Source organism: Macrobrachium nipponense, chromosome 6 (genome assembly GCF_015104395.2).
Source record: "Macrobrachium nipponense isolate FS-2020 chromosome 6, ASM1510439v2, whole genome shotgun sequence".
In the NCBI taxonomy this organism is placed as follows: Eukaryota; Metazoa; Arthropoda; class Malacostraca; order Decapoda; family Palaemonidae; genus Macrobrachium; species Macrobrachium nipponense.
Genome location: NC_061108.1, coordinates 9539166 through 9553617, shown reverse-complemented (window position 1 = coordinate 9553617; position 14452 = coordinate 9539166). Strand labels below are relative to the sequence as shown.

The 14452-nt window shown below is 36.2% G+C and overlaps 1 protein-coding gene across 3 annotated transcripts in view; it reads right to left on the bottom strand.

Annotated features, from left to right (window-relative positions):
- LOC135216803 (neuroligin-1-like) overlaps positions 1–14452 on the bottom strand; it is a 92071-nt gene that overhangs the window by 14081 nt on the left and 63538 nt on the right. For all 3 annotated transcript variants that reach the window (XM_064252293.1, XM_064252292.1, XM_064252294.1), the window contains exons 3-4: positions 1665–1805; positions 885–1085 (exon numbers count right to left, since the gene is read on the bottom strand). In XM_064252293.1, the coding sequence (XP_064108363.1) occupies positions 885–1085; positions 1665–1805 (342 nt within the window). The remainder of the gene's footprint in view (positions 1–884; positions 1086–1664; positions 1806–14452) is intronic.

Genomic DNA, 14452 nt, shown 5'->3' with positions numbered 1-14452 from the left:
TCTGCTGGCTACGCCCGTAAATCCCTTTCATAGTCCCGCGTGTAGTGAAATATCTGTTGAATTAAATCCATTACCTGACAGCTACGCCAGAATCTCCCTTCATACTCAGGCGGAACAATCCCCAGGGATCATCAGGGAACTTACTATATGGAAGTAGAGCGCATCTTTAATCCCGTTCGAAAGAGGAGGAAGGAGTCTCAAACTCCATCAGCAAGTCAGCCGAAGCGATTCCCCGCTACATTCGCAACTCAATATGGGGGGGAAACTCCAATCCTCTATTGTTCGTTATTCCACTCGGAGGAAAAGAACATCTCTAACTCCAACAAACATCTCTCGAGAAGCAGAAACTTCTGGAGGATAAGTCTCCTCGATAAAAATAAAAAAAAAAGGAAGAAGAAGAAGGCTGTGCTCGTGATATTGGAGAGATGAGGATTAAGAAGCGATGTTTGACGTAGATGCTGATCGAAATATACATAGATGCACGATCGACATACAAATTTTACGAATAACAGAGACGTAAAGGCAACTGATCTGGATATTTTTGACGTCTTGTAATGCATCAGCGATAGATTTGGAAATAGATTGCCTTCCTATCTTCATGCAGACGTCATTTATACCATTTCCAGAGAACTGAGCTATTAAATATTCTCAAAGCACTATTCGTGATTTTTTGTATACACCAGTTAGAGTAAGAACTTCTCAGCACTCGATGAGGAAACTTGGAATTTTTTCAAATTAAACTTTTTTTGAACTTGAACCTTTTTTGAATTTGAAATTGAACTATTTTTAGATTGAACTTGAACTTGTACTTGAACTATCTTAATTAAAAAGAGTATTTATGGTACAAAGGGGCCATTTGCCTTTCCATGTTTCTAAATACTTACCAGAAACAACAACAGGTGAGACGATCAGGTAATGAATGCAGGCGGCACCTGACGAGTGTCCGAAGATGGTCACACTCTCAGGGTTTCCACCGAAGGATGCGATGTTCTCGTTCACCCAGGTGAGCGCTGCTACTTGGTCCATGAGTCCCTGGTTACTCACCACCCCTCTGCTTCCCCCACTCGGGCTCGTATTTAGAAAACCTGGTGCGCATTGAAAGAACAAGAAGGAAAAACATTCAGTGAATCGGCAGACAGGATGGAAGCAAGAAGGCTGTTTTGATGCAAGATATTCTCTTTTTTTTCACTGATTACTTCGTTTCATATATGACTTGTCTTTATAAAAAATAATGCTAGAGTTTTGAAGGGTACTTGTCTACACCGTATTCAAATCCGTGTTTTTTTTTATTTTAATTTTAGATTTTTTTTTAAATTTGAACTTTGAACAAGCACAGTACCTATATCATCATTTTAAAAGCAACTGTATCATAATTCGTTGAAGGGTTACACACCCATCGTATCAGGGAAATCGTTATAATACCCCTTGTGTCTAGAAAATATATATAATCTTTCCAGAGAAGACTATAATTGTTTAATGAATGACGCCTTGGTGAAATTTAGCCCAGGTATAATTTGCATGTAATTATAGGGGGTTTGTCTTTCTTTATTTCAAGGTGGTTCGCGGTTGCTAATCAGTTCTTTAGTTCAAAGTTCCCACGATTAGTGACAAACAGAAATTATATCTACGTAGAACCACTTACATTAAACAATGATTACACTCACCTAATGGTCCAAGACGGTAGTTGACTGTGACAACGGTCACCTGTCCATATGCAGCAAGAATACTGCCGTCGTATAGGTTACCGGAACCCCATGAGAAGGATTCTCCGTGGATGTACACCATGACAGGATACCGCCCGCCTCCTGTCAAGTAAACAACGGAAGAAGAAAATGTGACAAAAACGAAGGAACAATCTAAGTAAAATATTTGCTATAGGCTGTTAACTGCCTTACAACTGAAGATCTATTTTTCCGTTGCAATCTGATGCCCGTCAGTCATCAGTGAAGGATAAGGTAATTGAAGGATAGAAGAAGTCAGAGTAAGATTGAAGGAAAAACAGTCAAATTTCGAAGAATGTTACTTTAGTAAATAACTGAAAATAACTTTTTTAATTACAAAAACCGATCAGTCATCAGCGAAGGATAAGATAATTGAAGGATAGATTGATTGTTTGATTGATTGTGAGTTATCTGGCGTTACATTGAAGGATAGAAAAAGTCAGATTAAGAATGAAGGGAAAAAAGTCAAATTTCGAAGAATATTATTTTACTAAACAAGGGAAAATCGATTTTTTACTACAAAAACTGAGTGAGAAATTTAAAATAAACAAGACCATTCGCATAAGTAATTTACTCATCCTTCTTTTGTCCTTTTCAGGCTGATGATAATCACCAAACAGCGAATGATAAAAAATTATTAAAAAGAAAAATAGAATATGTGTACGCGTGTGGTTACTGATCCATTTTCTGTCCTTTCTTTTTTTCCTTTGCGTCGAATTCTCTTCCATTTACCGTCTGTTTGCCAGTGTGGCCTGTTCCATCTCGGCCAGGAAATAAACCTCATTCGGTGGACTCGGGGACGCCGGCTATACTTCACGTTGGGTAACGAAATCAAGACCATTAGCTGCTTTACTTGGGCCGAAGGAAAATAAATATTGGGATACTCCAGTTTATATATAGTATATATATATATATATATATATATATATATATATATATATATATATATATATATATATATATATACAGACCATCCAGGTTTTTTTTTTTTTTTTTAGACAGAACCCACAGTTTTTTTTATACAGACCCTACAGGTTTTTTGTTTTTTGTACAGACCCTCCTGGTTTTTTTTATACAGACCCTCCAGGTTCTTTTTAATACAGACCCCCCTGTTTTTTTATACAAACCTCTGCGAATGATATTTTTATACAGACCCTCCAAGTTTTTTTTTATACAGACCATCCAGGTTTTTTTTATACAGACCCTCCAGTTTTTTTTTTATACAGACCCTCCAGTTTTTTTTTATACAGACCCTCCAAGTTTTTTTTTATACAGAGCATCCAGGTTTTTTCTTTCTATTTTGGATTCAGACTCTGCATTTACACTTTCAGATGCCCAGCTTTCAGTTGGCATGACAGCCACAATAGGATTCCTGAAATAGCAATAATATTTTATATACTGTTAAAATTCCCAACCTCGGCGAATGATATTTCCTTAAATCGTCTATAAGTTAAAAAAACGACTCCCTTTCACACAAAGGTTACTTGACCCAGTTAATTATATTCTATTTCTTTTCAAGCTACAAAAAAAGTAAATGAAAAAAATTTAGAAAAAATGAAAGAAGAGGAAGCACTTCATGACATGTCTGACATACAAAAAGAAAAAAATATATACATCTGAGCCGAGGGCAGCAGTACGGTTTCCAGTAAAAGAGATAAATGCCCCCTCCCCCCTTCCCCCCTGCACTGTAAACTATACCTAAAGAATCCCCAAAGGCGAAAATCCTAAGTATAAAGTCAGGGACACGGATGCAGCGATGGAGGTCACGGGAAAAAAAATACACTGAAAATAAAAGAGGGTACGAATGTGGCCAAGCGTCTAAAGTCATACTGTTCGGAACGCCGCCTGAAAAAGAAGTGGATAAAAAAAGAAAAAAAAAAAGTCTGCGATGTAATATGAATGAACTTGACATTATTTTTTTTTCTTCCGAATGAATAGCAGAAGCGAATGGAGAGCCGTCTTTAGAGAAAATATCAAGCGTCCTGGAGAGGTCTTTCATTATTCTCTTCAAAGACTCCCTGAGCATTCAGTTAGTTTATTACCCAACTCCCGCGAAAGGAATACTTACTGAAGATATGCTAGAAACAAGTAAAAAGTGTGCCGAAGTGTCCTCGGCGCAGTCGAGTTTTCTGTACAGCGTATAACGCTGTATGAAAATATCAGTCGCGTCCCTTAAAACTTTCAGCCTCGGCCCGGTGGTGGCTTGTATCGTTGGCACCTTAGACACACGATCATGACTAAATTTAACCTTACATAATATACAAACTACGGAGGCTAGAGGGCTGCAATTTGGTATGTTTGATGATTGGAGGGTGGATGATCAACATACCAATTGGCACCCCTCTAGCCTCAGCAGTTTTCAAGATTTGAGGGCAGACAGAAAAAGTGACGGACGGACGGACAAATAGGTATCTCAAGAGTTTTCTTTTACAGAAAACTAACAATGGAGAACTCTGATAGACAAACTCGCGGAAGGATGAAAGTTTATGCATGTGAATTGAAGGCGAAAAGAGAAACCTTGAGATACAACGAGATGGAGGTGGGATGCAAGGTAGAAGTGGTTGCCGAGTCATGGCAGAGGATTGGCTGAGGGATGGAGGAAATAAGTACCAGAGTGATAAAGTATGAAGTGTCAGTTGTTTTGGGTCCTTGATTTAGGAATAAAGGACAAATCAATAACAAACACTTGAAGGATGAAGGAAATGAAGATTGGAATAACTAAGTATGAAGTGTCAATTATTTTGGGTTCTTGATTTGTAAATAAAGGACAAATTAATAACAAACACCTGAATGATGAAGGAAGTAAAAACTGGAATAACTCACTATGAAGTGTAACTTGATTTTGGAAATAAAGGACAAATCAGGAAGAAACACTTGAAGGATGAAGGAAATAAAGACAGAAATATTAAAGCATAAAGTGCCAATCAGTTTGCCTCCTTTGTCTGGAAATACGCGTCAGCTGCAAATCAGGAAGAAACCCACGAGAATGTCCCAGTCTGGAAAGTCGTAGCTTTGAGCCAAGACCCTCTTTTGATATTTTCCATGGGGAAAGAGTGGCAAGTAAGAGTGGACATCAAATGTTTAGATCTACCCAGAAGAACTGCAAATGAGCTGGGAAATAAGACGAGATATTCAAGATATTCAGCGTCCGTCTTTGGTACAGATACTTGGTAAAATTTCTTGGTGATACAGGCTCAAGGAAAGCTCCCTGGAAACACCCACACACTCTTTTTGTGTTTTTGTCATTCTCTGTTGCTCATATTTTTTCTGATAATGTAATGCCTTCTTTTAGATATCATGAAAGATTTTTGAAATACGTATGAAATAAGATATATATATATATATATATATAAATATATATATATATATATATATATATATATATATATATATATATTATAACCACACACTTTTATATCCCCTTACATCTTACTTGAGCATAGGAGGATTGTTCTCTCTCTCTCTCTCTCTCTCTCTCTCTCTCTCTCTCTCTCTCTCTCAAAATAATAATAAAACGAACACTATCACAAGCCTCTTCCTCTTTTACTGAAAAAAAAAAACTAAAAAACAAAAAGGAAAATGAACTATAGTATCATTTCAAAGACAGACCAAAAACTTGCCTTAAGTACTATGATATAAAGGAGAAGAAAACCAAGCATTGGCCGACTCGTCCATATGCGTCAGAAGACTTAAATTAAAAGCAAGTGAAGCCAAAGACCGAAGTGACTGGAGGGAGGAAGAGAGGAGATGAAACTCTAAAGGGGATATATCTGGCGTGCTGCTCGAGGCGATAAAAGTGGAAATCGCTCGTGTCGCCGAGGACAGTTGAGGGATTTTGCAAAATATACTGCAAGATTGCGCGATCAGGCGCTCTGCGCAATCTGGCGCCATTTTCTCCATTAGGAAGCGGAAGACAGCCGAGTCAACTCCCTCATCATCAGCTTTTTTTTTTTTTTTTTTTTTTTTTTTGTTTTTTTTTTTTTTTTTTTTTTTTTTTTTTTTTTTTTTATGGATTACTTCTTTATTATAGGGGGGGAGGCAAATTTTCTTCTTCTTCTTCTTCTTCTTCTTCTTCTTCTTCTCTTTACTTTTTGAGGGACTTCTTTTTCCCTTTTTTGGGAGGAGACAAATTTGAAATTCTTTGCCTTCTTTTTTTACGGTTCCCCGCCTGGACGAATACGATCTCCGTAGGGTGTGGTAGAGCCGTCAGTGCACCTCACGCGGTGCACTGTAGGCATTACTTAAGGTTCGTTTCCGCGTCCCTTCGGTCCCCCAACTGCAACCCCTTTTATTCCTATTTACTGTACCTCCATTCATATTCTCTTTCTTCCATCTGATTTTCCATCCCCTCCTAACAATTATTGAAGTGCAATTGCGAGGTTCCCTACCGTTAAACATTTCAAATCTTTAGACTATCAATATCTCTTACAATGCTGATTAACCTCAGAGGTTCCAGCCAAAATTCTGTATACCATTCCATTTTTCTTTATTAGAGGGTTCAAATTACCTTCTTCTTCTGGAACTACACAAGTTCAATAAAAATGCAGTGTTTTATTACCATAATATTACTCCACTTGCATTTTAATGCATTTTCATCTATTTATCTATATACTATTAATTATTTTTTTTAATAAGCAGTATCACTTCTTTTTGTATTTCCCTTCATTTCCTCTTGCTTCTTCCTGATGAACGCCTTATTCTTCGGAAGCTTGAATTCCTAGTCAATGGCCCCTGTAGTAGGTAGGTGGGCTTGTTCCATGTGAATAGGTTTCATCTTCTGAATGTCATTCGAGGTATATTTAATATCAAGTTTATCGGCTCTCGAATCTGCATTAGGTTCAAGGTTACTTTATCCTCGTCAAACGCTCGTCTCGACCAAAAGAAAGGATTTATACTCTTCCCTCTGCCACCGATCACGGAATTGCTTCCCTTTGAGTCTTTGATGATCAGAAACAGACCTCTCTCTCTCTCTCTCTCTCTCTCTCTCTCTAGTAAACACGGACTTAAGTGGTTGGGTAATCTAGAACAATGTTGTTTCTGTTTGTAATGGCCTTACTGTACACATATTTTTGTATGTTTTTTCTTCTTCGTTTTGCTTTTGTGAGAGCTTTCTTGCTCACTAGTTTTTACGTTTTGTCACTACTTTGTGCCCCGAAGATGTGTTAAATACCACTGAAAGTACTTGGCACTAAGGTCTTTTCTTTTTTTTTTGGGGGGGGGGAAATTATCCCTGTGGCTTCTGATAATAAAGCTAACAATTTATATATATATATATATAGATATAGTAGATATATATATAGTATATATAGATATATAGATATATATATATATATATATATACGTATATATGATACATACTACGTACCCAAGCTTTTGATATATATATATATATATATATATATATATATATAATATATATATATATATATATATATATATATATATAGATATATATATATATATATATATATATATTATATCATATATATATAGATATATATATATATATATATATATCATATATATATATATATATATATACATATATATGTGTGTGTGTGTGTGTGTATGTGTGTGTGCGTTTATGTATGTCTGTAATTATATATATGTATATATATGTATATATTTACACATATATACATACTTATACATACATAACCATGGATATCTATTGTACTTAAATATACCTCGTTCGAAAATCTATGTTGGTATCTGAAAAAAAATTTTGATACTGATATCACAGATTTAATTTTTGGGGGAGAACGAATGTTATTAAGGACGAGGTACCAAAAACTGTTGCATGCCTAAAGTAACACTTTCTATTGTGTTGTATGTTGATACAGACAAGGCATTTAAGGTGTGGACTCGGGCCGTATTTAGTTAGCATGGGTGAAGTTCGGAGCCCAGGTTAAATTGAATATTAAATACGGGATTTCCCTATGTTTTTTGCAGATTTGATCGTTAGTACATTAAGTAATTAGCGAATCAGGGAATGAAGCGATATTTGGATAATTGTTTACATAACTGAAAGAGGTATTTATGTTGTCTTGATAGTCTGTTTTGAAAGTTGGGATAGGCAATCCAATATTTGGATAATTGTTTACATAATTGAAAGGGGTATATATGTTGTCAGAATAATCTGCTTTGAAAGTTGGGGATAGGCAATCCAATATTTGGATAATTGTTTACATAATTGAAAGAGGTACATATGTTGTCAGAATAATCTGCTTTGAAAGTTGGGGATAGGCAATCCAATATTTGGATAATTGTTTACATAATTGAAAGGGGTACATATGTTGTCAGAATAATCTGCTTTGAAAGTTGGGGATAGGCAATCCAATATTTGGATAATTGTTGACATAATTGAGAGAGGTATATATATGTTGTCTTAGTAATCTACTTTGAAAGTTAGGGATAGGCAATCCAATATTTGGATAATTGTTTACATAATTGAAAGGGGTATATATGTTGTCATAATAATCTGCTTTGAAAGTTGGGGATAGGGAATCCAAATGTTGATAACTTAAAAAGGCAACTGTGAAGAGATAAACTGCTATTTTCTTTAAAGCAAGACTAAAATTTAATGGAAACTTGGGATAGATATTCTGAAAAGATTTATTTTAAAAATGAGATACTTCTTTTGTTGAATTCCACGTTTATCATGGTGATATATTTATCTGCGTTAAAAGTAAACCGAATTTAGCAGAAGAAATTTATTTGATTGATTATTTATTTATTTATTTACTTAGAGAGAGAGAGAGAGAGAGAGAGCGCTCCTATAAGAAAGAAAGCAGTAATTTGCCCTCATGTTTCCGCAGGATTTTGGTAATAATGTGGCCTTGCTACAGGAGAGAGAGAGAGAGAGAGAGAGAGACCTTCTTTCAAGACAAAGCAATAATGCTCCATCATGTTTCCGTCAGTTTTTGGTGATAATGTACCCTTGCTACAGGGGAGAGAGAGAGAGAGAGAGAGAGAGAGAGAGAGAGAGACACACTAACTTAATAAACAACGCCCCCCCCCCCCCGCCCCCCACCACCACCACCACCAACACGCACACCGCCATCGAAACAAAACGAATAGGGCGCAATATGCTTGTGCCGGGATTGAACATTTAGAAAATTTTGTCGTATATCAAGTTTTTTGATTACGCGGGGAGAATGGACCCCGATTGTTTTGTGGAGAGGTCAGTTCGGCCTGGCTTTTCATTTCTTTTTCAGTTACTCTTTTTACTTTATATTGGGAAACTCGATTTAGGGGCGGGGTGGAAATTATTCGCCCCGTCAAGTGATTCACCTCTGTGCGTTATGGCAATCGGATGTACCGAATCAGTATAGCGAGTCGCGAGTGGGTCCTGTTCGCGTCCCGCTCTTGTTGTGCAGATAGATGCTCGGATTTGTATGCTGTTATGATTTGGTTCGTAGAGGGGTTTTTTTTTTTTTTTTTTAAAAAAAAATTTTTATTTTTTGCGACCGCCTACTACACGCCCATGCACGGATATGGATAAGATTTATTGTTATATTTAAAAGAGAAGTGGTCACTTATATATATATATATATATATATATATATATATATATATACGTATATATATGTCTGTTAACTGAATCCCGAAAATTTGGAACGTGGTTTCGTGGCTAATGCCATTGCTTTGTGTATTGCATGTATATATGTATGTGGGAGCGTATGTATATGTATTCTTTCATGCTCAAGCTTTTTTATATACACTCGCATAAAGCGAACGAGAAAGAGAAACCCATAAAAAACATACAGCATGTATGTGACCTTTGTACCGTAACGTCCTCGTCCACGGTTTAAAAACAGTAAAAAAAGAAAAAGGAAAAAAAAGGCCTTAACCGTCAACAAAAATTATATCTTAAAGCAGAAAACGTAGAGACTGATATGGCCACGCAGGTGAACTCTGGTATTTGGCTGTTTCATATTTACACAAACAAAGGCAATCTAATGTCAATAGTAATTGACCCTGTCAGACAACAATTACGCTAACAGAATTAATCGGACCCGTCATGAAACAAATATTGATTGTTGTACCAGACTCGAAAGAGAGAGAGAGAGAGAGAGAGAGAGAGAGAGAGAGAGAGAGAGAGAGAGAATGTTAGCGTCCGGATCGTATATAAAACTTCTGCAGTGCGGAGCTGTGAAAAGCGCAGACGGAATATATCTGTATTTGTCTTCAAATCCAGATTTTTTTTTATTGTTTCACAGTTAAAAAGATTATAGTTTATTATGATTTGTTATAAGGCAGATATACTTTGCAAACTGGGTTTATAACAAGTACTGTCACAAACAATAGACAATCAATAATCATTGCTTCGTTGGAGTTGAAGCAGTAAATATCTTTAATGATTTGTGTTTGTATTCATAGACGCCAAATTAATATAGCCTCGAGCATTTATGTCAATTATAATTCTCCTTTTGCCTCTTATTATACGTCATGTACGCGAATTGTAGCTATTTCATGAGCAATGACGAAAATGGCATCAAATATTGACCAAGAAGTTTTCAACTCCGCCCATCTGTCCGTACGAAAACTAAAGGCAATAATATTTCACATGAAGTATAAAGCACTCTTATGATAACATCACAATGACAAGAAAAAGTCACGCACAGCTTTGATAATTTTACGTCCGTCCCGCAACAACAGCACTACAGAAGGAGAGAGAGAGAGAGAGAGAGAGAGAGAGAGAGAGAGAGAGAGAGAGAGAGAGAGACTGTGTTGAAAGTTGACAATAGGATGCAGAGTGGACAAGTGTCCTCGTCAAGTCACTACGCGTGACTCTTTACTCCAGATACGTCGGCAAAGGATATATCCAAAAACAAAGTGACACGTTGTGAGGAAGCAGGGGAACAGAGTGTAGGAGAAAAAGAAGGTAGAGAACCCTTAGGGCGGTAGTGCCTTCAGTGCACTACATGTGGTGCACTGTAGGCATTATTACTTAAGGGTCTCCAGCGTCGCTTCGGCCACTAGCTGCAACCTCTTTCATTTCTTTTACTGTGCCTCCGTTCATATTCTCTTTCTGCCCTCTTACTTTCCACCCTTTTTTAAACAACTGTTTCATAGTGCAACTGCTTTGAGGTTTTCCTCCTGTTGCAACTTTCAGACCTTTTCACTGTTTGTTTCCGTTTCAGCGCTGAATAACCTCATAGGTCCCAGTGGCCTAAATTCTATATTCTATCCTAAGAGTGTAGAGAAAATAGAAATGAATTTCTACGGGGAGAGAGAGAGAGAGAGAGAGAGAGAGAGAGAGAGAGAGAGAGAGTAGGGGTGATTACATAAGAATCCAGTGTGTACATAAGATGATGCTGACCCGTTAGATGTGATTATTTGTTGTTCATCTCTCCTTCACTGACCGTTCCAAAATGCTGCGTTCTTTTCTACGCTAAATATTGCAATATGCGATGATTAGGAAGACTTCAGAATAAATGGTGTACAATATTACACCCTTTATAAATCACTTATTACAACCAACAGCTGATAACTATAAAATTCACTCTTGTTAATAGATTCACTTTTGTTAATTTCACAGCATCGTAGATTTTGGCAGATATTCGTACCTTTGGAAGTTTTTCGTTTTCTGAAAAGAGAACTGTTGTGTCCCACGTTGTCTGTCTGTCCACACATTTTCCTGTCAACATCTTTCCGCCCTCAGATCTTAATAACTACTGGGGCTAGAGGGCAGCAAATTGGCATGGTCATCATCCACCCTCCAATCATCAAACGTACCAAATTGCAACCCTCTAGCCTCAGTAGGTTTTATTTGACTTTAGATTAAAGTTAGTCATAATCGTGCATCTGGCAACGATGTAGGCCAGGCCACCACCGGTCCGTGCTTAAATTTTCATGGGTTGCGGCTCATACAGCGTTATACCGATACCACCGATAGATCTATTTTCGGTGGTCTTGATTAAACGATGTACAGAAAACTTGATTGCGCCGAAGAAACTTCGGCTCACATTTTTACTTGCTTCCGTGTGTACTGAACCATGAACAACGAAAACAGTGGACATTATTCCGTCACAAGGGTTTGGCATATGAACACAAGAAAATAAAACAAACCATACCCACAAACAAGGGCACTAGAATGGAAAAAGAATTGAGAGCGGATATTTCAGTCAGTCACTGGAACTGAATGAGACCAATGTACACAGACATGAACGAATAGCAAAACAAATGGGACAGAAATAAAATCTTTTAAATCCTTTTATTTACGTTCTGGAGAAGAATTTTATCCTTCCTTTATTACCCACCCATGTTATCATCCAGTTTTCATAACAGCAGTTCGTATCCCGAAGGAATCAATATATATTTTTTCAAGTCTTCTCTCAAACGTGACACGGTTTTAGTTGTCTGTAAAAGAAAACTATTGAGATGGCTTTTTCTGTCCGCCCTTTTATATTAAAAACTACTGAGACTTGTTTTCATATTCGCTATTAATGATTTGTATGTTAATCATCCACCCTCCAATCATCAAAAACATACCAAATTGCAGCCCTCTTGCCTCAATAGCTTTTATTCTATTTAAGGTTAAAGTTAGCCATAATCGTGCGTCTGGCAACGTGAGAGGACAGGCCATCACCGGGCCGCGGTTAAAATTTCATTAGCCGCGACTCATACAGCATTGTACCGAACGATAGATCTGTTTCCTGTGGTCTTGATTATACGCTGTACAGAAAACTCGATTCTTCAGTGCATTATTTACTGGTTTGCTTTTCTTTTACAAAAATGTCTGGAAATTTCTGTATTTGGGAATCCTTCACCCATTACCTTAATTTAATTTCATCTCTTTTACACTTGTTTTCATGTTCGCTATCAATGATTCATAGTGTCCATCATTGTAATTACCATAACTAAATTTTTTTTTTCAGATCATTGCTATAAATGACAAACATAAATTACATCTCACTTTTTTAAAGGTTTTTATCATTATTACGCATAACTCCAAGTATAAAGTGGTTATGCCAGTAGGAACGTTCAAGTTTATGTGATGAATATTAGGGCATGAATTAAACTCAAAGGTAAAAGGTAATCTTACATAAAAGAATATATGTTAACAACTACAAAAAAAAAAAAAAAAAAAAAAAAAAAAAAAACTGGGTGCCTTCTAAAGAAACTAAAATCTCTTTTTGTAAACGAGACTGATATAATATGAATTGGGCGTTTTTGTTCTTATATGTGATGTAAATCTCGAGATTTAATCCTATTTTCGTCTACGAATCTTCAGCCCTGGCAAAGGCCTTAGTGAATCACTCCTCCCTTTCTTGCAAAGTCAAGTAAACAGCTTTTTTCGAAAAATAACCCATGGCTTTTATCACGGTTCGAATTCAGGCCATTCTGCTACCATTTTCATATTTATTACATAAGAGGTATGGTGAAGGGAAGAATTGAAACAAAAGGGATGATATTATTATATAGATCTTGCATTCGGCCAAAAGATATAGAAATAATACATCTCTAAACTTGGTGAAAGACAATTATTCATATGGGTTATTACTTTCTCGTTTTGCGTTGTAGATAATTTCAGAAGAAAACGTTGGGTAATGCATGAGAAAGTTTTGTAGTTTATAAATGTTTTGCAAGTGAATTTCTTTAATAATTTTAGTCAATATCAACAGGATTTATATTCACATTTTTGTAATTACACTTACGCCTTCTACAAGACATTATATGGCTTGGTAGCTTTTCAACCCATTCATTTTCATAAATCCTAAATGGCTTGCTCTTGTTTTTCATGGTGAGAGCCATTGATTTGGAGGGGAAAAGAAAATCTGCGCACAAACAAATATATGCCTCTCTCTCTCTCTCTCTCTCTCTCTCGTCTCTCTCTCCCTCCCAATCTCCTCAATCCTCCCACGGCTCTCTCTCTCCACTCTCTTCTCTCGCTCTCGGGTCTCTCTCCTCTCTCTCTCTCTCTCTCTAGATATATATATAGATTATATATATATATATATATATATATATAGATATATATATATATATGTGTGTGGTGTGTGTGTGTGTGTGTGTGTGTGTGTCCACATATGCACACACGTATACATATATATATATATATATATATATATATATATATATATATATATATATATATATATATATATATATATATGGTATATTACAAAAAAATTTCCGCTGTTACTACTGTGCAAGATTTTTTCTCATTAAAGATACCGGAAGTGACCTTAAACAGTATTTGATTCATGTTTTATAGAAACATAAGCTTCGAGTTCAGGTTATGTATATAGTATTTTATTGTGGAAGAAGTAGCCTGTAATGTAAGATGCTGTGATTGTTATAAGCGCAGAACTTGTAAGCATATTTAGAGCTGTAGTTTGTCTGCAGTGAGGACCCTACCACTCCAGAAATCTCAATCATTTAAAGGATCAGATTATATCTGAGCATCTAATATCAATGATTAATAGCTTGGAAATCTTCGTTTTCAATTTAAAATGAACCAGTAACCTAATATCAGAAGCGTCGCTCACTTGAACATAAAAAAGAATTCGTTACTATGTTCTTAAGCATATGAAAAGTTTCTTTTTATCACAACAAAATTATGTTACATGTAATGTCATCTAAGCAGGCACCTTCTTCCATAGAAATATTAAAATCAAATCCATTTGGTATAATGATTGCCAACACTTTGTTTGTCTGTGTGTATGTGTGTATGTATGTTCTTGCTAACAAAATGATAAGTGTACAGCAAGTACATGTCCTAA